The sequence below is a fragment of the Micropterus salmoides genome, unplaced genomic scaffold (genome assembly GCF_014851395.1).
Source record: "Micropterus salmoides isolate LMB-PRFRI ecotype aquatic unplaced genomic scaffold, ASM1485139v1 Ms_hic_scaffold_18, whole genome shotgun sequence".
Taxonomy (NCBI): Eukaryota; Metazoa; Chordata; class Actinopteri; order Centrarchiformes; family Centrarchidae; genus Micropterus; species Micropterus salmoides.
The window spans coordinates 32610347-32631702 of NW_024040928.1; the positions used below are offsets into that span (position 1 = coordinate 32610347).

General features: G+C 42.4%; 2 protein-coding genes across 2 annotated transcripts; both read left to right on the top strand.

Moving 5' to 3' along the window:
• Positions 1 to 5205: 5205 nt before the first annotated feature.
• LOC119909453 (NLR family CARD domain-containing protein 3-like) lies at positions 5206 to 5670 on the top strand (the record flags this gene model as incomplete). The annotated part of the gene is made up of 1 exon (XM_038727719.1): positions 5206 to 5670. A coding segment is annotated over one exon (417 nt), but the record flags the coding sequence as incomplete, so codon positions are not given.
• A 292-nt stretch (positions 5671 to 5962) lies between these two features.
• Positions 5963 to 6778, top strand: LOC119908588 (NACHT, LRR and PYD domains-containing protein 12-like; the record flags this gene model as incomplete). Its single annotated transcript, XM_038726374.1, has 2 exons — positions 5963 to 6102; positions 6532 to 6778. Coding segments are annotated over 2 exons (372 nt in total), but the record flags the coding sequence as incomplete, so codon positions are not given.
• Positions 6779 to 21356: the final 14578 nt, after the last annotated feature.

The window sequence follows — 21356 nt, forward strand, 5'->3', positions numbered from 1 at the left end:
GAAAGGAGTAGGGATCAACTGTCCTCCGATGAAGACCTATCAAGGACAGTCAGATAAGAAAACTCTCTAACGAGCATCTTTCCCATGAGAAACTTCACCTAGCTGTAACATAATAAAATAATCAAACCCCACACATTGGTCTATTCTGATGAAGCAGGCAGGGTGAAACAGTAAACACAGTAACATATCAAATTTCCATCACAATAGTCACAGCTTTACATTATTTCACCATGTCTCACAGTCAACTCACCAAGACGTTTCTTTGCCAACTAGCAGCAGGATTGTAACCACTACAGGCCTTTCTCAGAACTTGCTAAATCCACATTTATTGTGCTCTCTGCTCCAACATGTGCGTTCGTCTGCAGCTCCGTGGGCAAAAGGAAGCTACGTCACACTCAACACGACATCTGCTGCATAGGGGAGGAGTTTAACTATGAGACTATTTTAAACCCTTTGTTTACATGAATTATGTCAGTAAGGTTAATTATGAAATATTAACTTATCTATTTAATGTCACATCCTTCTACCACATATTTAAATCCCTCTTTTATTCAGTCATTTATTTTATAGAGCTCTGTAACCGGGGGTTACATAATGCTTAGCCAGATATTTCCCCCGTTCCCTTTTGCACTTTGAATAACAGTCATAAAAAAGTGTGCTTTGGCCTTCCACATTGTTTGTATTATTTTATTTCTTGCTGATGTAAATTGTTGTCTATCTAAGGTCAGGCCAGTTTTAAGTGACTTTTTAAGTAATTGATCTCTTATCTTCATTAGCGTCCTGCATTAATTATGAAGCCATTGTAGGTCATTATCATTAGCCTGTTGAGATTGTTAAAACACAAGTTGAATGCATTCCTTTAATTTAAGGTCAGAGGTCTATATCAGAAGTCTTATTGTTCACATAAACACATTTTAATGAGCACTTTTTCACATTAACTGATGCTCATGGATTGCTTAACCAAGAGCACAGTTTATGAATCTGTGCTCTTGGTTTATTAATCCATGTCCTTGTACTATTGATTTGTACAGATTTCCACGTCAATATTTTTTATGCTTCTACTTAAAACTAAAGAAACTCCTTCAGTTATAACTCAGTCTACAAAACTGACTGCAATGATTGGTCAATTAATCAATTAGAGTTTAATTATTAAATTAATAGACAACTATTTTATTAATAGATTCATTGTTTTTAGTAATTTTTCTAAAGGAACAAAATTCCTAATTCTCTGATTTCAGGTTCTCAAATGTGAATATTTAATATCAATGACAGTGAACTGAATATACTGTATTTGGATTGTGGACAAAAGAAGACACTTTAGGACATTATCTTGGGCTTTGGGAAACACTGATCAACATTTTTCATCATCTTCTGACATTTTATGGACCAAGTAACTTAAAATGATAGATTAATTGAGCCCGTTCTCATCTCAGGGCGTCATATACCGACGATTTGAGAGAGTGACAAAGCGTAGGTATTTGACACTAAAGGTATCCTCTGAGGCGTTCAGTATAAAACGTTCGTGATAAAGGTGTTGACAGCCCCCCGAAGCCCCTACCCTTACCACAACCATCAGAAATGTTAGTACCTAAACCTAAGTCACTGAATGTACGCATGTCAGCTAACTCTACAGCTGCGCACATCAGCCTCACGGCCGATGTGCTAACAGGTAGGGTTAGCCTCCCTTGTGTTGCTGCAACGTAGGAAATGGGGGCGTTTCATACAAACGCTGAAGGGTACCTTTAGCGTAAAATCCTTACGCTTTGTCACGCTGTCTGTAAGCGTCAATTATGTCGATAATGACATGACAACCCCAATAATATTCATTTTTGTTCTGTATGTCCTATAAGGTGAAGATTTCTTTCGGCATCTTTGCAGGACGAAAAGATGGCGACACAGAAAGAGGTCCTCTTGGGAATTTTGGAAGATTTGGGAGCCGAGGACTTCAAAGTTCAAGTGGTACCTGCAGCAGAAGGAGGTCCTGGAAGGCTTCCCAGCAATCCAAAAGAGTCGACTGGAGAATGCAGACAGGGTGGACACATTAGATCAGATGGTCCAGAACTATTGTATAAACACTACTAAAGTGATCAGAATAGTTTTGGTAAAGATAAATAAGAATGATCTAATGGAGAATATACCAAACACCATCTCAGAACCCACAGGTAAATCATTTAAATGGAATTATTAACAAGATCTTTTTATTTTATGCAATCATGCATCACATTTTTAGACACATGACAATGATAACAGATTGAAATTAGCCTCCTAATATCAAGAGAACTGCCACCTTAACATGGTGGAGGGGTTGAGGTACAATGACCATGGAAGCTGATCTCAGGGTCAATTCTGGTAGGGTCACCCAAGGCAATGGCAAGTGCCTGGTGGCAGGGTCCATTTGCACTGTCTGGGTCAGGTCCCAAGCACAGGAGAGTAGCAATTTGTAGCACCGAATCTGAAATTAAACTCCAGAATAGGGAATTGACTCTCCTTTAGGCACCAGGCAGGTGTGGGGATTCTCACGAGCCACTGCCTAAGCACTGGTGAGCCGGAATATTCCTCCTGGAATGGTACAGAGATTCAGTGAGAGGATTTGATTGATGTGTTTTGTTATTAGACTTCTGTGATAGTCATGGACTGTCTATAATGGACACCATATTCAAGCATAAGGAGGTTCACAAGTTACAGTACACTGTACAGCAAAGCTCCATTATTGAGGTTGTGATTGTTTGATCAAATATGCAGTCGCGTGTCTGGGACAGTTGGGTAATGAGAAGAGCAGAACTGTCCGCTCATCACCACCAGCTGAGACGTTGGAGACATGGAATTCAAGTGGTCGGTATTTAAAATGTCAATATTTAAAGTCTGTAAAGAAGAACTTTGGGGTTGGTTGGCCCAGGGAACAGATGAATCAGTAGATGGGTATTGGAATGCCAGAAGGGCGGTAGCTTCTGTGGTCACAAAAGAAAAAAACTGGTATGGGAGGACTTGAGGACATGGAGAACAACTTTTACACCTTTAAGACGGTCTGGCAAATCATCAGGAAACTCAGGAGGGGAGGTTAATTGCTGACCCAGTCTGAGGATATTGTCGGACAGTTTGGGGAACTGCTGAATCAGACCGACACATACATAAATGTAATCAGCAAGGCCCACAGTGACAAGGTGCCAGGGGTTGATATGTTGTGTCCTGATACGTGGAAATATCGGGGGGAGAAAAAAAGTACCAGAGACTGTGCTCAAATTATCAGAGTAGTTCCAAGGCTCCCTGGCAAATCTTATGCCACTGTGATGAAATGGAGACTGTGGCAGAACCTCAGATTCAGTAGGACCAATGTAGATTCAGAGAAGGTGGCCATCAGGTTTACATCTCTGCTGTTAGCAAATTATGTGGTTTTAAAGGCTTTACCTGTGAGAAGCAGAAAGGGTAAGAGTCAGCACCACCAAGACTGAGACCACTCGTCTGTAAAACAGTGAATTGTTCATTTTGGTTTGGGAGGGAATTGTTGTCAAGGAGACCGAGGATCTTGGGGTCATTCGCAAGTGAGGGAATGGTGGATCATGAGAATCAGTGGCAATGTGGATGCCATACTAAAGAGAGAACTAAAACAGAGAACTACACCTGAAGGTGATGCTCTGGGTTACCAGAAGATCTGTGTTCTCACCTATTGTCGTGGGTTTGGCTGGTCTCACCCTTAAAGATAAGGTGAGCAGCTCAGATATTTATAAGGACAAAGGCAAAGAGGCTCGTTGACCTAACTACGACACCGTATCGTATTCAGGGCACAACTTGGAGAAGCCCATTGGGCAGGCCCAGAACCCCCTGAATACCTGCGTACACCTTGCAGTCCCCCAGAAAGAGCTGTAGAAAGTGGTTCAGGAGAATTACATACATAATTTCATATAATGTGGAAAATGGATGGATGAAATATTAAGAAGCAAATAATATCAAAAACATATTTTCTGTCCGAAATGAGGAAATGTTTCATGGCTCAAATACACTTTAGCATCTTCTAAATTCTGTCATCTCTTTTTCATTATTTCAGAGATATTTACTGAGTACCAGTGTAAAATGAAATCAAACCTGAAGAAGAAGTTCCAGTGTGTGTTTGAGGGGATTGCTAAAGCAGGAAACCCAACCCTTCTGAACCAGATCTACACAGAGCTCTACATCACAGAGGGAGGGACTGCAGAGGTCAATGATGAACATGAGGTCAGACAGATTGAAACAGCATCCAGGAAACCAGACAGACCAGAAACCACCATCAGACAAGAAGACATCTTTAAAGCCTCACCTGGAAGAGATGAACCAATGAGAACAGTGATGACAAAGGGAGTGGCTGGCATTGGGAAAACAGTCTTAACACAGAAGTTCACTCTGGACTGGGCTGAAGACAAAGCCAACCAGGACATACAGTTCACATTTCCATTCACTTTCAGAGAGCTGAATGTGCTGAAAGAGAAAAAGTACAGCTTGGTGGAACTTGTTCATCACTTCTTTCCTGAAACCAAAGAAGCAGGAATCTGCAGCTTTGAAGAGTTCCAGGTTGTGTTCATCTTTGACGGTCTGGATGAGTGTCGACTTCCTCTGGACTTCCACAACAATGAGGTCCTGACTGATGTCACAGAGTCCACCTCAGTGGATGTGCTGCTGACAAACCTCATCAGGGGGAACCTGCTTCCCTCTGCTCGCCTCTGGATAACCACACGACCTGCAGCAGCCAATCAGATCCCTCCTGAGTGTGTTGACATGGTGACAGAGGTCAGAGGGTTCACTGACCCACAGAAGGAGGAGTACTTCAGGAAGAGGTTCAGAGATGAGGAGCAGGCCAGCAGGATCATCTCCCACATCAAGACATCACGAAGCCTCCACATCATGTGCCACATCCCAGTCTTCTGCTGGATCACTGCTACAGTTCTGGAGGAGGTGCTGAAGACCAGAGAGGGAGGAGAGCTGCCCAAGACCCTGACTGAGATGTACATCCACTTCCTGGTGGTTCAGTCCAAACTGAAGAACATCAAGTATGATGGAGGAGCTGAGACAGATCCACACTGGAGTCCAGAGAGCAGGAAGATGGTTGAGTCTCTGGGAAAACTGGCTTTTGAGCAGCTGCAGAAAGGCAACCTGATCTTCTATGAATCCGACCTGACAGAGTGTGGCATCGATATCAGAGCAGCCTCAGTGTACTCAGGAGTGTTCACACAGATCTTTAAAGAGGAGAGAGGGCTGTACCAGGACAAGGTCTTCTGCTTCGTCCATCTGAGCGTTCAGGAGTTTCTGGCTGCTCTTCATGTCCATCTGACCTTCATCAACTCTGGTGTCAATCTGCTGGCAGAAGAACAAACAACCTCCCAGAAGTCTGAAACAAGAAAGGATGAGTCTGCAGTGACACATCTCTACCAGAGGGCTGTGGACAAGGCCTTACAGAGTCCCAATGGACACCTGGACTTGTTCCTCCGCTTCCTCCTGGGTCTTTCACTGCAGACCAATCAGAATCTCATACGAGGTCTGCTGACACAGACAGGAAGTAGCTCACAGACCAATCAGAAACAGTCGAGTACATTAAGAAGAAGATCAGTAAGAGTCTGTCTCCAGAGAGAAGCATCAATCTGTTCCACTGTCTGAATGAACTGAATGATCGTTCTCTAGTGGAGCAGATCCAACAGTCCCTGAGTTCAGGAAGTCTCTCCACAGATAAACTCTCTCCTGCTCAGTGGTCAGCTCTGGGCTTCATCTTACTGTCATCAGAAAAAGATCTGGACGTGTTTGACCTGAAGAAATACTCTGCTTCAGAGGAGGCTCTTCTGAGGCTGCTGCCAGTGGTCAAAGCCTCCAACAAAGTTCTGTATGTATGTGTCATTTCAAAAATGCTTAATTTTATATTTGACAAATAAATAATTTAGTTTGTGTCCATTGCTAATCCTTTTTCAGGTTGAGTGGCTGTAACCTCTCAGAAACATGCTGTAAAGTGCTGGCCTCAGTTCTCAGCTCCCAGTCCTCTAGTCTGAGAGAGCTGGACCTGAGTAACAACAACCTGCAGGATTCAGGAGTGAAGCTGCTATCTGCTGGACTCGAGAGTCCACTCTGTACACTGGAAACTCTCAGGTCAGTATTAAGCTGTTTCTTTTAAATCCTCCCCATCTGGTTTTAGGTTCATGTTAGTGAAAATGGTCTGTAGGATTTTCCTGCTCACATGATTTTCTAAAACACAAAGTTTATGATTCCAGTCTGACAGGCTTTCTGATCACAGAGGAAGGCTGTGCTTCTCTGGCCTCAGCTCTGAGCTCCAACCCCTCCCATCTGAGAGAGCTGGACCTGAGTAACAACAACCTGCAGGATTCAGGAGTGAAGCTGCTGTCTGCTGGACTCGAGAGTCCACACTGTAAACTGGAAACTCTCAGGTCAGTATTAAGCTGTTCCTTTTAAATCCCCCTCTTCTGGTTTTAGGTTCATGTTAGTGAAAATGTTCTGTAGGATATTCTTGCTGACGTGATTTTCTAAAACACAAAGTTTATGATGTTTTCCTGATTCCAGGCTGTCAGGCTGTCTGATCACAGAGAAATCCTGTGCTTCTCTGGCCTCAGCTCTGAGCTCCAACCCTTCCTATCTGAGAGAGCTGGACCTGAGCTACAATCATCTAGGAGATTCAGGGGTGACGCTGCTGTCTGCTGGACTGGAGGATCTACACTGGAGATTGGACACTCTCAGGTTTGGACAGACAAAAAGAGCTCACACTCTGCAGGTGTCTCTATTTTCTGTTATTTAATGTCAATCTACTGGAGTCCATCAACATGAAGGACTTCTTATGTCTGTTCAGAGCAGTGAGTAGTTGGGAAACAGATGGATCTCCAGAAGTCTTCGACTGGAAACAGCCATTCATTAGAAACATCAGAAACTTGGATGTAAAATCATGTGAGCCCTGCTAACAGCATGGCTCTATGGATAGAAGCAGGGGTGGACTGGTAATGACGGACCTTTGGGGCTGGTGTATCAGAAATGACTTATTTATATAACTGTTAAATGGACTGCGGCCCATTGGGTAATTTTCTCTACTGACACTGGGCTGGCCTAATCACATCTCTTACTAGCCTTCCTCCCCCCGCCCCGGGCCTTAAAGTTCTCCGGCACAGCGACGGAATTACGGCATGGGCCGTTTTTATGTTTGACAATATATAATAATGTCCATGGAAAATATTCTATTTTTTTTAACTGTCGCATGATATGTGTGTGTGAAGCACCAGTACTCAGCACAATCTCTGTCGGTGTATGCACAAAAGAAAGGGGACTGGCACTTCCTGACTACGTGGACACTCATTGGCTATTCTAGGCCGTGGACAGGGCATCTAATTTTCTATTGGGTCAATTAAGGTGTCACTCACAAGGTCAAGTTGTACCGGCTTTTTTTGTTTACATGCTGACTGCAGTTAAACATTAGTCGGTGTCTATTTATTGATATGAAAAAGCATTTTGGACTAAATATTTAATTGAATTGGATTGTCTGGACCTTTGCCAACATAAAAAGGCCGGGTTTATCAGAATGTAAACCATCAATAGGCTACAGCGCCTCTGGTAAGTGGCGTCAATTTTGATTATCGGCAGTGCTTGAAGTGGGTCACCAGTATCACTACTTCTACTTTTTACTCTTTGCCATTATGGGACTCTTCTTGAGTACCGGCACCTGCCCTCTCCTTATCAGGTTCTCTGGGCACTATGTGACGCTCACCTGTTCCCAGTTCTCACTTCTCTCCTAATCTCTCGGTAGAAACTTTAGACTGTATATAAAATGGACGTAGTATCTGTGACGTCACCCATTGGTTTCTGAAGGGCAGTTTTGAAGCCCAAATTGGGCTTCAAAATTGACGTGTTGCTGAAACCACTCCCGCCTAGCTCGACATGAACGAGTTAGCTCACTCATAGGAGCTAATGCTATACGCTACTCTGCGTCTGCAGAGGTTGCTTCTACACCCCTGGTGCTGTGTGGTGAAGTTTGGAACCTTTGGCCGTGTTGTTACCTGTTTATGGTCGTTACCACTTTACAGTCACAAGACACCTGAACATATAAAAATAACTCACATATCTGTTATTGACATTATACGTTTTAAATGCGTTTTAATATCTAAACGTTATTTTGCAACACTAGATTTTGTTGAGACAAATGTTAACAGTTAACTATGAATCATTTATTAATTAAGTTAACGTTTACTTACATCTCAAATGAATTAACCTTTTTACAAAACGTTAGTCACAAGTTGTTTATTTTATTTGTGATTATTCACATTAAAAAGATAAACAGACTTAAATGAACAGACTTTCCTAATGAACTAATGTTACGCTGCGCACCGCATGGCTGACAGGATGGCAGCACTTCTCCACCATCAGCCACTATGGTGCACAGTACAGTTTTGACCGAACAGGTTGAGACCGCGACCCGCAAACATTTGGTGTACTGGGACTTTTCCAAGCTGTCGGTCCTCTCCTCTGCCCTCTCCACATCAGGTTCTCTGGGCGCTATGTGACGCTCACCTCCTCCCATTCTCGCCTGCCTGCTAATCTCTGTAGGCGAGACAGACGAGGCAGAAGAGAAGCTCAGGGGCCTAGCAGTGTTCAGAAAGTAGCTCGGCAGTGTCACTTTTCATGAACTGACCAATCACAGCCTGGATGGGGCGGGACACATACATTAAAAATATTGACAGATAGGTGTCATTTACACTGGGGACGCTGGGGACAGGTCAGAATCAGAATGTCTCCATCACTTTTTGAAAGCTTTTGGTAAAAATGTTATGAAAAACAGCAACAAGGAATGTTAAATTACAAATTAAATTTGATCGTCGTTCTACAGTTTAGGAGCTGCTACAGCAAAAGCTCGGTCCCCTTTGAGCTTGCGCTTTGTTTTGGGCACACTTAGGAGCAGCTGATCAGCTGAACTGAGAGAACGGGTGGATCTATAGGGGGGTAGCAGCTCAGAGATGTAGGGTGGTGCAAGACCATTAAGACATTTAAAAGCAAAATGAATTCTATAATGTACAGGCAGCCAGTGGAGTGACCCTCACCTGCAGTGTAAATGTCAGGTTCATACACCTATAATATCAGACAAGGAAGAAAGACAAGAGAGTTAATGGCTTTTTACTCGCGAGGAGAACGGACAGAGATGCACTCAGTTACAAACTCCAACTGCTCTGAGGTATCTCTTCCGTTTCCTCTCTTTTTATTATATTCAGTTCCCTAGTTACATGCATGTTGCTGCTCTAAGGGGAAAGGGGGTGCAGCAGCAACATGAAACGTGATCAACGTGACATACATTATTGTACAGTATTGTTCCAGGAACTATGTAGGTCTAGTTCAGTCGCTCCTCAGTGCTAGGGCTCGGTTCCTGTTATTCAGTTGTCTGTTCCGACAGTCATTTCCTTCAGTCACGCCATCCGCTGTAGACTTCCTGTCAGTACATTTCTGCAGACTTACACACTTGCATTAGTACACGTCTTGATAGATATATATATATATCTCTTGTTTCAGATTGCATGAGCGAGAGTAAATATAAGATAACTTATATACATACTGGTTCCAACAGTATATAAATAATTTATATTTCTAAACATTATGTTTTGTCTATTTTACACCAAGTATGTTAACTTTAGATTGCGTAAATCTAATCTTTGTTAGCACTTTCCAAGTTGAAAACTCTCCATATTGAATCATATATCATTTGAAAGTTTGTTTTCTACAGCACAACCAGCGGCGTAAGGTAGTAACAACGGGCTCCAGTGCAGGCTGTTATGATGGGCCCTTGGGCTACACCGTTACAAAGCACACCCTGCATTTGTGTCTAGAAGGGAACCCTATATTGGCAAATTTATGTGCCTTATTTCCTTGTTTTGCCACGGTTTAACAGCTGATAAGATTAGATTCAGTAAATACCTCATTTAAAGCTCCTTATCCTATTTATTATTTATTTCATACACGAGTATGAAATTGAACAGTTGTCTTGGTGTGTGTCTCTCTCCAACACACACACGCAGCAGTGTTGCGTGCGCCTGGATGCAGCAGTCTAAATGTAAATGCTCCGTATTTGTATGGCGCCTTTTCAACCACTCAAAGCGCTTTTACACTGCATCTGCATTCACCAGTCATACTAACAACTAACATTCATACATTCGACCTTCCGATTAACGGCCAACCCGCTCTACCCCCTTAGCCACAGCCGCCTCAAAGCCGTCCCTAAAGTAAAGCACCGTTATGTGATGGATTTTAGAGTTGGACTGTGTCGCCTAGACTTTTGTATTTGCAAAGTACAGAAGTCAAATAGAGAGTGTTTAGGAGCATAGCCAGTGCTGTCATTATCAAAATCCTGAAACAGGATTGGACAGTGTCCTCAGTAACCCAAAACAATGTAATTTGGGAGCTTTGAGACCTTCTCCTCCTGTTCTTTTCTCTCCTGTCTCTCCTTAAACTACTTTTATGTGTAAATAGCGACTTCCAGCTTGCACGGGTTCTTTGTTAGTCTACTGGTCAGATTTTGCGTTCTGTAGTCAAGTAGTTAAGATTGGGTAGTCATTTACATATTACCCAGCAATCATCACTGCATATGTAGCAGTTATGTGACATGAATAACAACGACTAAATTAATTCTGTTAATCTGTGTACCCTATACCTTATACCCTCAGTATTGTACACACAAAAGTCAGTGGTGTCTGACACCACAGCAAAGGGGCATGTGCACATATGAGGGTATATATAGCTGATCACAATTCACAATACAGTTTAAGATGGGTGGTGATGCCGCATAGATAAGATGCTTGCCTTTGGTGTGGGAGACCTGGGTTTGATTCCCTCTGTGAGACATCCACCATTGTGTCCCTGAGCAAGACACTTAACCCCTAGTTTCTCCAGAGGCGTGAGACCACTGACATGTAGAGCAATTGTAAGTCACTTTGGAGAAAAGCATCAGGTAAATGAAACGGGTGTTTTCTATTCATTGATGGACTTGATGAAGCATTTTACCATGTCATCGATAAAAACCATGTCATTGATAAAAACCATGTCATCGATAAAAACCATGTCATTGATAAAAACCATGTCATTGATAAAAACCATGTCATTGATAAAAACCATGTCATCGATAAAAACCATGTCATTGATAAAAACCATGTCATCGATAAAAACCATGTCATCGATAAAAACCATGTCATTGATAAAAACCATGTCGTTGATAAAAACCATGTCGTTGATAAAAACCATGTCGTTGATAAAAACCATGTCGTTGATAAAAACCATGTCGTTGATAAAAACCATGTCATTGATAAAAACCATGTCATTGATAAAAACCATGTCGTCGATAAAAACCATGTCATCGATAAAAACCATGTCATCGATAAAAACCATGTCATCGATAAAAACCATGTCATCGATAAAAACCATGTCATCGATAAAAACCATGTCATTGATAAAAACCATGTCATTGATAAAAACCATGTCATTGATAAAAACCATGTCATTGATAAAAACCATGTCGTTGATAAAAACCATGTCGTTGATAAAAACCATGTCGTTGATAAAAACCATGTCATTGATAAAAACCATGTCATTGATAAAAACCATGTCGTCGATAAAAACCATGTCATCGATAAAAACCATGTCATCGATAAAAACCATGTCATCGATAAAAACCATGTCATCGATAAAAACCATGTCATCGATAAAAACCATGTCATTGATAAAAACCATGTCATTGATAAAAACCATGTCATTGATAAAAACCATGTCATCGATAAAAACCATGTCATTGATAAAAACCATGTCATCGATAAAAACCATGTCATCGATAAAAACCATGTCATTGATAAAAACCATGTCATCGATAAAAACCATGTCATTGATAAAAACCATGTCGTTGATAAAAACCATGTCGTCGATAAAAACCATGTCATCGATAAAAACCATGTCGTCGATAAAAACCATGTCGTCGATAAAAACCATGTCGTCGATAAAAACCAGCTGGTAACACAGCAGGGCTGCTCCCGTCAAGGGCCCCCAATACAGTCTGGGCCCCAGTGCAGCTGCATTGTCTATACATACGCCCCTGAGCACAACGTTAGCTAGTCCAAATCAAGTCATTTTCCTCGCCCTTGAAAGCGGTTAGAGCATCATCATTTTACACACTGTTTCTGAGGTCATATAACATTTACAGAGGTTTTTTTAAATATCTTTTATCGTCCTTATTTCATGTGGCATTTTTTCTGTAAATATAAATAATCCTTGAAAAACAGTATTTTGATGACTTCTGTAAATGTCTTGAGTCTTATCAATGTGCTGGAAAATGGATTTGCCAAACACAGACCTGTATGTGTAGCCAACAAAAGCACTTTCGTCACATCACGTACATCAAATCCTTGTGACTTTGCTGCAGGGGAATAAAGACACGAGAGACTGAGTTTACTTTCTATTGTGTCGCCTGAACAAAAAGCTCTTGTGAAAAGGATCAGGGTCCAGTCTGACCACCTCTTCCTCTAGTGAGGAGGAAACTCCTCTCTCTCTCCCTCTCTTTCTAAAATGCTTTATTGACCTGAATGTTTAGGTAAACAATGTGAAAGCAGAAAGTCAAATGTTAACAATTATTTTACCTTTACATTCATTCATTTAGCTGATCATTATATACAGTGGGTACGGAAAGTATTCAGACCCCTTTAAATTTTTCACTCTTTGTTTCATTGCAGCCATTTTCCAAAAATCAAAAAAGTTCATTTTATTTCTCAGTAATGTACACTCAGCACCCCATCTTGACAGAAAAAAACAGAAATGTAGAAATTTTTGCAAATTTATTAAAAAAGAAAAACTGAAATATCACATGGTCATAAGTATTCAGACCCTTTGCCGTGACACCCATATTTAACTCAGGTGCTGTCTATTTCTTCTGATCATCCTTGAGATGGTTCTACACCTTCATTTGAGTCCAGCTGTGTTTGATTATACTGATTGGACTTGATTAGGAAAGCCACACACCTGTCTATATAAGACCTTACAGCTCACAGTGCATGTCAGAGCAAATGAGAATCATGAGGTCAAAGGAACTGCCTGAAGAGCTCAGAGACAGAATTGTGGCAAGGCACAGATCTGGCCAAGGTTACAAAAAGATTTCTGCTGCACTTAAGGTTCCTAAGAGCACAGTGGCCTCCATAATCCTCAAATGGAAGACGTTTGGGACGACCAGAACCCTTCCTAGAGCTGGCCGTCCGGCCAAACTGAGGTATCGGGGGAGAAGAGCCTTGGTGAGAGAGGTAAAGAAGAAGCCAAAGGTCACTGTGGCTGAGCTCCAGAGATGCAGTCGGGAGATGGGAGAAAGTTGTAGTAAGTCAACCATCACTGCAGCAATCCACCAGTCGGGGCTTTATGGCAGAGCGGCCCGACGGAAGCCTCTCCTCAGTGCAAGACACATGAAAGCCCGCATGGAGTTTGCTAAAAAACACCTGAAGGACTCCAAGATGGTGATAAATAAGATCCTCTGGTCTGATGAGACCAAGATAGAACTTTTTGGCCTTAATTCTAAGCGGTATGTGTGGAGAAAACCAGGCACTGCTCATCACCTGTCCAATACAGTCTCAACAGTGAAGCATGGTGGTGGCAGCATCATGCTGTGGGGGTGTTTTTCAGCTGCAGGGACAGGACGACCGGTTGCAATCGAGGGAAAGATGAATGCAGCCAAGTACAGGGATATCCTGGACGAAAACCTTTTCCAGAGTGCTCTGGACCTCAGACTGGGCCGAAGGTTTACCTTCCAACAAGACAATGACCCTAAGCACACCGCTAAAATAACGAAGGAGTGGCTTCACAACAACTCCGTAGCTGTTCTTGAATGGCCCAGCCAGAGCCCTGACTTAAACCCAATTGAGCATCTCTGGAGAGACCTGAAAATGGCTGTCCACCAACGTTTACCATCCAACCTGACAGAACTGGAGAGGATCTGCAAGGAGGAATGGCAGAGGATACCCAAATCCAGATGTGAAAAACTTGTTGCATCTTTCCCAAAACGACTCATGGCTGTATTAGATCAAAATTTCTACATTTCTGTTTTTTTCTGTCAAGATGGGGTGCTGAGTGTACATTACTGAGAAATAAAATGAACTTTTTTGATTTTTGGAAAATGGCTGCAATGAAACAAAGACTGAAAAATTTAAAGGGGTCTGAATACTTTCTGTACCCACTGTAAATTGACTTAAACATCCAAAGTGTCCAAAGTATATATAATAAACATAAAAAACCTAAACAAAATAAATTGTACCTTGAAAATATGTCCTGCTTTTTTGACAAGCAATAGTATTTTTACAACTATTAAACTAACAAACACTAATAATGTTTTTCCACTGGTTGTTCTCAGATTGTGAGGAAATACACTTTGCTGTAATAATTTGGCATTTGGGCATTTCTCCCAGTAAGTAGGGGAGTTTCTGTCAGATTTAGAGCTCTCTCACGTTGTTGCTGTTTGGAGCAGGTCTTTATTTTTTTCTCTGGAATAAAGTTGGTTCAATATAAATAAAAGTAGCTCAGATGTAGTAAATGACTTCTGCCATGTTGCTGTAGCTGAGCTTGCTACGTTTCTCCTGGTTGTAGCTTCAGTGTTGTGAAGCTTCATTTAATGTAGAGTGAACTGGTAGCTTGGCTCACTACATTTACAAGTGGCTTGCCCAACACTGTTTACTGTAAACAAGTTTGCTGTTTTTTTATTATGAATACAACTGTTAAATATTTAAAGCAAAAAGAACGGGCAAATTTAGATGCATATAATTACAGTGTAAATGATTTCTGATGAGAGAAAAACCTTCTAGGTGCCTTTAATCTCTGTTAACTTCATCATTTAGCCTCATCTGTCTCTAAAATACAGTCCTTCATTGATATGAAATATGAAGTCAAGTCAGTTTTATTTATCAAGTGCAAAATCACAAACTTGTCTCAGAAAGCTTTACAATCTGTCCATCATATGGACTCTCTGTCCTCAGACCTGCTGTTTCTGACATTAATTACAAAGTTGTATCTAGTGATCAGACTGGAAACAGTTTAGTTGTTCATGTGTGAATGCTGGTCAAACTGTTTATTTAGCGGGACAACATGCTGAGGACAATATTTGACATCCTGCTTTCTTCTTCTTCTGGTCTATTTCTCTCAGACAGTAGAAGAATCCTGGAGACAGTTGACACAGATGAGTTTCAGCCTGTTTCTGTGGAGAGAAGGAGTTTATATATCAGTGAGTTACAGAGGAATCAGAAGGAGAGGAGACAGTAAAGACTGTGTGTTTGGATGGAATGATCAGTCCTGGAGTCTGAGCTGCTCTGATGGTCGTTACTCTGTCTGGCACAATAACAAAGAAACAGACCTCCCTCTCTCCTCCTCCTCCTCCTCCTCCTCCTCCTCCTCCTCCTCCTCCTCCTCCTCCTCCTCCTCCTCCTCTAACAGAGTAGCAGTGTATGTGGACTGTCCTGCTGGCACTCTGTCCTTCTACAGAGTCTCCTCTGACACACTGATCCACCTCCACACCTTCAACACCACATTCACTGAACCTCTTTATCCTGGATTTAGGTTCTGGTCCTCTGGTTCCTCAGTGTCTCTGTGTTCTGTGTAGGAGGGAGACAACTTCCAGTCCTGTGGTTTAAATGTTGGTGGTGGACGAGGCTTCACTTTGGTTAACATCTGGCTCACTGATTGTGTCTTTAATGTCAGAAATGTGTTTTCTTAGAAATGGTGAAATGATCTCAGGGCTGAACTTGTTGTGTACAAACTGTGTTGACTTTGATTTTCACTTTAATAAAGTTTTCTTGGAGCAGCATCTAGTAGCTGCTGATGGCTGCAGAGCTTCTCATTCACTCAACAAATAGTCTTTTTATTTATCCTGTTGCTCAAGTACATTTCTTTTCCTGCTGAGTTTGATCCACCATTTCTAATAACTTTATGAAAAATGTGGCAGAATAAAAGTCCATAAAAGGTTTACGTTCATTTAAAATCAAACAACTTAATGAGGTAAATACTAAACGCTAGAATTAATGGGAGCTGTAGTTTTACGGGGACCTGGTTCTACTGGGATTTGTGGTTCTACTGGGACCTGGTTTACCTTTGTGAAGCCGAGCTCCAGCATCAGCCTGTCAGCTACAAACTTGATGTACTACTTCATCAGCTCACATTTCATCCTGATCCGCTTGGCTGATGACAGATGATCATAAAAGCAGTGAGTTACAGAGGAATCAGCAGGATAGGATACATTAATGTGTGTTTGGATGTAATGATCAGTCCTGGAGTCTGTACTGCTCTGCTGGTCATTACTCAATGACCCACTCAATGACCACTTTCTCCAGAGCTTCCTACCTGGAAAGACTCGTTCTGGTGAGCTGTGGTTTACCAGTGAATTACAGATTTGTTTATATAAAACACAGACAAACACACTGTGAGCTGTTGTTGTGAAATCTTTCAGGTTCTTCCTCCTCCTCCTCCTCATCATCATCATCATCATCATCATCATCATCATCATCATTATGGAGATGAAGTTGTTCTCTGTTCTTCTCAGGACTGTTGGACGTTGTGAAGTCCAAGGTGAGATGCCAGATTCCTTCCTCTGTACTGGTCTGTTTACAGCCATATGTAACCAACATGATTTAATTCTGAGATATGAAAAATATTTTAACAAATCTAATGCCTCTAGAACATGACACCAAAAGTAAAATGCTGAAGTCTAAGAATGAGGTGCAGATCCAAAATATACAGTCTAAGGATCATAGACGTGTCTGTGAAGGTTCTCAGTCATTCAGGTCATGGTTATCCAAGGTGGGTTAAAATCAACGCAACTGGACTTGGTTGAAGATACTCAAAGACGTTTCACCTCTCATCCAAGAGGCTTCTTCACTTCTGACTGACAGGCAGGGAATCCCAGCTATTTAACCTCTGGGGAGTCGTTATCAAGATGATGCATACCGTTTGGTTCTTTAGTGCTCCTGGCTTCTTGTTGGAGTCACCTGAAGACAAGTCTCTGCCACTGGGAATGTATACTTCCCGGTGGAGAACTGAAGAAATAAATAAGTTACAACAAACAGTTGTCTTTTGGTATTTATTAAAGTAAAGATAGGAACAGGGAAGTACTTAAACCAGAAACAGCTGGGTCAGACTTTGACCACCTAGGGCAGATTCGAGCATCTGGCCCTGGGCAGAGGACTCCAATTCCCGTGGGAAAAGAGACGTAACAATCCACAGATGTTCATACATTCCCACTCACTCTAACATAAACACTGGCATGGCACAGTGGGCAGCATGGACGTCGTTAGGCCCCATAAGAAAAAGAAAAAGAACTGTTAGGTTTAAATTTTGTTTTCTCAACAAAGATAAGCAAAAATATTGACACCCCCATGTCCATCACCACTTCAGACTGCAGACCACCCCCACCCCCAACACACATGGACAGTTCAAAACCCCTCCCCACCACCATCACCAAGCATCAGGTGAGCAGAAAGCTGAGGAGGCTCCGTCCAAGGAAAGCAGCGGGCCCGGACAGAGTGTGTTCAAGGATGCTTAAAACCTGTTCTGCTGAACTGGGGGAGCCACTCCAGCATGTCTTCAACCTGAGCCTGCAGCTGGGGAGGGTCCCAGTGCTCTGGAAGACCTCATGTCTCATCCAGGGAGCCGGGTGACTTCAGATCAGTAGCACTCTACACACATCATGAAGACCTTTGAACGGCTGCTGTCCTCAGACCCCAGGTTCACCATGCACAACATCCACTTCAGTTTGAACACCAGGAGAAGGTGGGCGTGGAGGATGCCATCCTCTATCTGCTCCACAGGCCTACTCACATCTGGAAAAGGTGAGCGGCGCTGTGAGAATGGCGTTTTTTGATTTCTCCAGCGCCTTCGAACCCATCCAGCAACTCCTGCTGAGAGACAAGCTGACAGAGACGATGGTGGACCCACGCTTGATGACATGGATTATGGACTAGCTCACAGAGAGACCACAGTACGTCAGACTGAAGGACCACACGTCAGACACTGTGGTCAGCAGCACCGGAGCACCACAGGGGGCCGTGCTCTCTCCCGTCCTCTTCACCTTGTACACACCTGACTTCCAGTATAACGCCGGGCTCTGCCACATGCAGAAATACTCAGACAACACTGTGATAGTCGGCTGCATCAAGGATGGACAGGAGGAGGAGTACAGGAGCCTGGTAGAGGACTTCGTGAGGTGGTGCAGGACCAACCATCTGCAGCTGAACACCTCCAAGACCAAGGAGATGGTGGTGGACTTCAGAGGGAAGAAACCACGTCTCCAGCCTGTGTCCATCAAGGGGGTCGATGTGGAGGTGGTCAGGACTTACAAATACCTGAGGCTGCAGCTGGATGACAAGCTGGACTGGACAGAAAATATGGACACTCTCCACAGGAAAGAGTCGTCTGTACTTCCTGAGAAGGCTGGGGTCCTTCAACATCTGCAAAAAACTGCTGCAGATGTTTTACCTGTCTGTGGTGGCCAGCGTCCTCTTTTATGCTGTAGTTTGCGGGGGAGGAAGCAGCAAGAAGAGAGACGTCGTTCGACCGGACAGACTGGTGAGGAGAGCTGGCTCAGTGTTGCGCTCAGAGCTGGACTCTCTGGTGACAGTGACAGAAAGAAGGACCCTGGACAAACTGCTGTCCATAGTAGACAACGCCCACCACCCTCTGCACAACACCTTCATTGGGCAGAGGAGTGTGTTCAGTGGCAGACTGCTGTCCCAGCCCAGCTCCACCAACAGTCTTAAAAACTCTTTCATCAGACTGTACAACAGCTCCTAGCCATGGCAGGAAGGACAATTCATTTTAATTTAATTTCAATTTCGAGCAGCACACCACAAAGCTTGTTCAATCATGTTTCTATCAACTTAGAAATATAGCAAAAATTCGATCTATGTTAACTTTTAAGGACACCGAGACCATTTTACACGCCTTCATCTCATCACGCCTGGATTATTGCAACAGCCTTTTCACCTGTTTAACCCAAAAATCTATTGATCGACTCCAGACTGTCCAGAACTCAGCTGCCTGGCTTTTAACCAGAACAAAGAAATATGACCACATTACTCCTATTTTAGCTTCATTACAGTGGCTCACAGTATGTTTTAGAATTGACTTTAAAATTCTATTGATCACTTTTAAAGCTCTTCATGGCCTCTCGCCTTGTTATATTTCTGACCTTTTAGTCCCATACGCACCAGCACGTACCTTGAGATCCTCGGGCAGAGGTCTGTTGTCTGTTCCAGAGTCTCGACTGAAAACTAAAGGGGACAGAGCGTTTGCTGTCAGGGCCCCGAGGCTCTGGAACAGCCTGCCCGAGGAAATCAGGTCGGCTGAGTCAGTGAACTCTTTTAAGTCCCTTCTTAAAACATACTTTTATAGGAGAGCTTTTCCCGATCTTATTTGACTTCATTTTATCCCTTTTATTTTATTCTGTTTTACTAATTATATATTTTATCTTAAACATGTATTTTAGTCTTTTCAATATTTTCATGCTTTTATCTTGTATTGTTTTTGTATTATTGTCTTTACACTTGTTAAAGCACTTTGTAACTTGTTTTTGAAAAGTGCTCTACAATTAAAGATTATTATTATATTATTAATGCAAGTGTGAAATAAAGAATATAGATAGATAAGATAATAAAATAATATTAATAATAAGATAAGTAGACTTGCAGTTAAAGGGGCTATGTGTAGTTTTAACTGTGAGCTTTCATGAAGTTCTCCATCGCAGCACTCAGCGAAGGCATCAGAGTTCACGATGAGACGGAAACTGAGGTGGATGCAGACGTCTTTGAAGCAACAGCAAGCCAACGCTGGTGTTTTTACTGGCAGACCTGACAACGGTAAACTTGGTTCCCATTTCCGTCAGCATGGTTCATGGAATGCTGACGCGGTTACGTTTAGTTGTGAAAAACCAACGAACAGCAGGTGTTTATTTCTACTCTCCTGAACTACACTTAGATTCCCAGGGGACAACCAGTTGGTGTCGTAACCATTTCAGCACCATAAGTTCCAGGCTGTCTCTCAGATGGTAGTCATCCTGGATGAGGAATTAAGGACCTGATTTACTAAAGGTCTGCCTGAGTAAAAACGTGTGCAAACTTGATATCACCAGCAAATACGGTGTTCACATAGAATGACGTCTTTAAAAAGTGCAAGATAGCACCTGTTGTTCATTTCGTACTTTTACCTTAATGAATATGAATTTGGGGTTTAACATGCAAATACATTTAATTACTACACGCAATGTGATCTACCAAGCCAAAACGCAATTTCATGTGAGTGCAACAGGTTCCCTGTATGTTCTGATAGCTTGTTTTTTTGGTATGATTAACAAAGGCAGAAACCAGAAAAGGGTAGTTTTTCCGTTTTTTCAACAAAAAAACCAACATTAAGTTGTTTGATAAGTTTGGAGCATGTAGTTTGTGGTGCTGTTAAGCCGTAATTAATAAAACAAAGGTGTGTCTGTTATTTAGTCTAGCCTCACAGATTGAGGCTTATTTTAGTAAATACTGGGGACAGTAAAGTGTTCATGATATTATAAAGATCGATGGCATCGAACCAACAGCAAGCACATTTGAGTTACAAAATATGACCAGCAGGTGTCGCACTGCACCTCCCTCAGCTCACCTGGAGCCACTTGATGAAACGTGCTCAGTGTTATTCTGCAGTGTTTGCAGATTCACCTTATATGGTCTACTTAGTCTTATTTTATACTCAAGACTGCACACATTCGCACAAATCCCCGAGAAAGAAAAAGGAGGTTTGAACCTTTGTCCAACCATCATGTTGCTATGGCAGCTGCCAGCGCTTTTAGCTCCTTAAACTTAGCTTAGTTTGTTTGTTCCAGCTTTATTGCTGAAACACGAGTTACCTATAATAAATATACAATAATTTGAAAAGGAAGACGGGGCTTTTGGATTAGGCTAAAGAGCAGTGGACCACAATCAACTGGACCGGGCACCAGGTGGGTTTGGTGGTCGCTCAGGGGAGAGGAAATGAGGTGGACTGCATCCCAGATCCCAAATGAGAGGAGTAGGAATCAATGTTGCTTGGTGCTAAAACGCAATCAAGTCTTTTCATGTCTCTTAATTGCATTGTGGTGTATAACATATGTGCATTTGACCATTACAGTTTAACATAATGCTCTGTAGCTGGAGACAGTGAACCCTTAAGGGGAAGTAATGATTGATGGGTGTGCAAAGAGTGAATGGAATTTGACCTCTGACCCAGTGGTAGGGGGAGTAGAGGTTAGTGTGTATGAAGGGACTGTGCCCTTATATGGTATTTAGCAGAGACCTAAACATGTCCTATATAAGCTGTGTTCGATGTACAGAGAGACAGAGTGG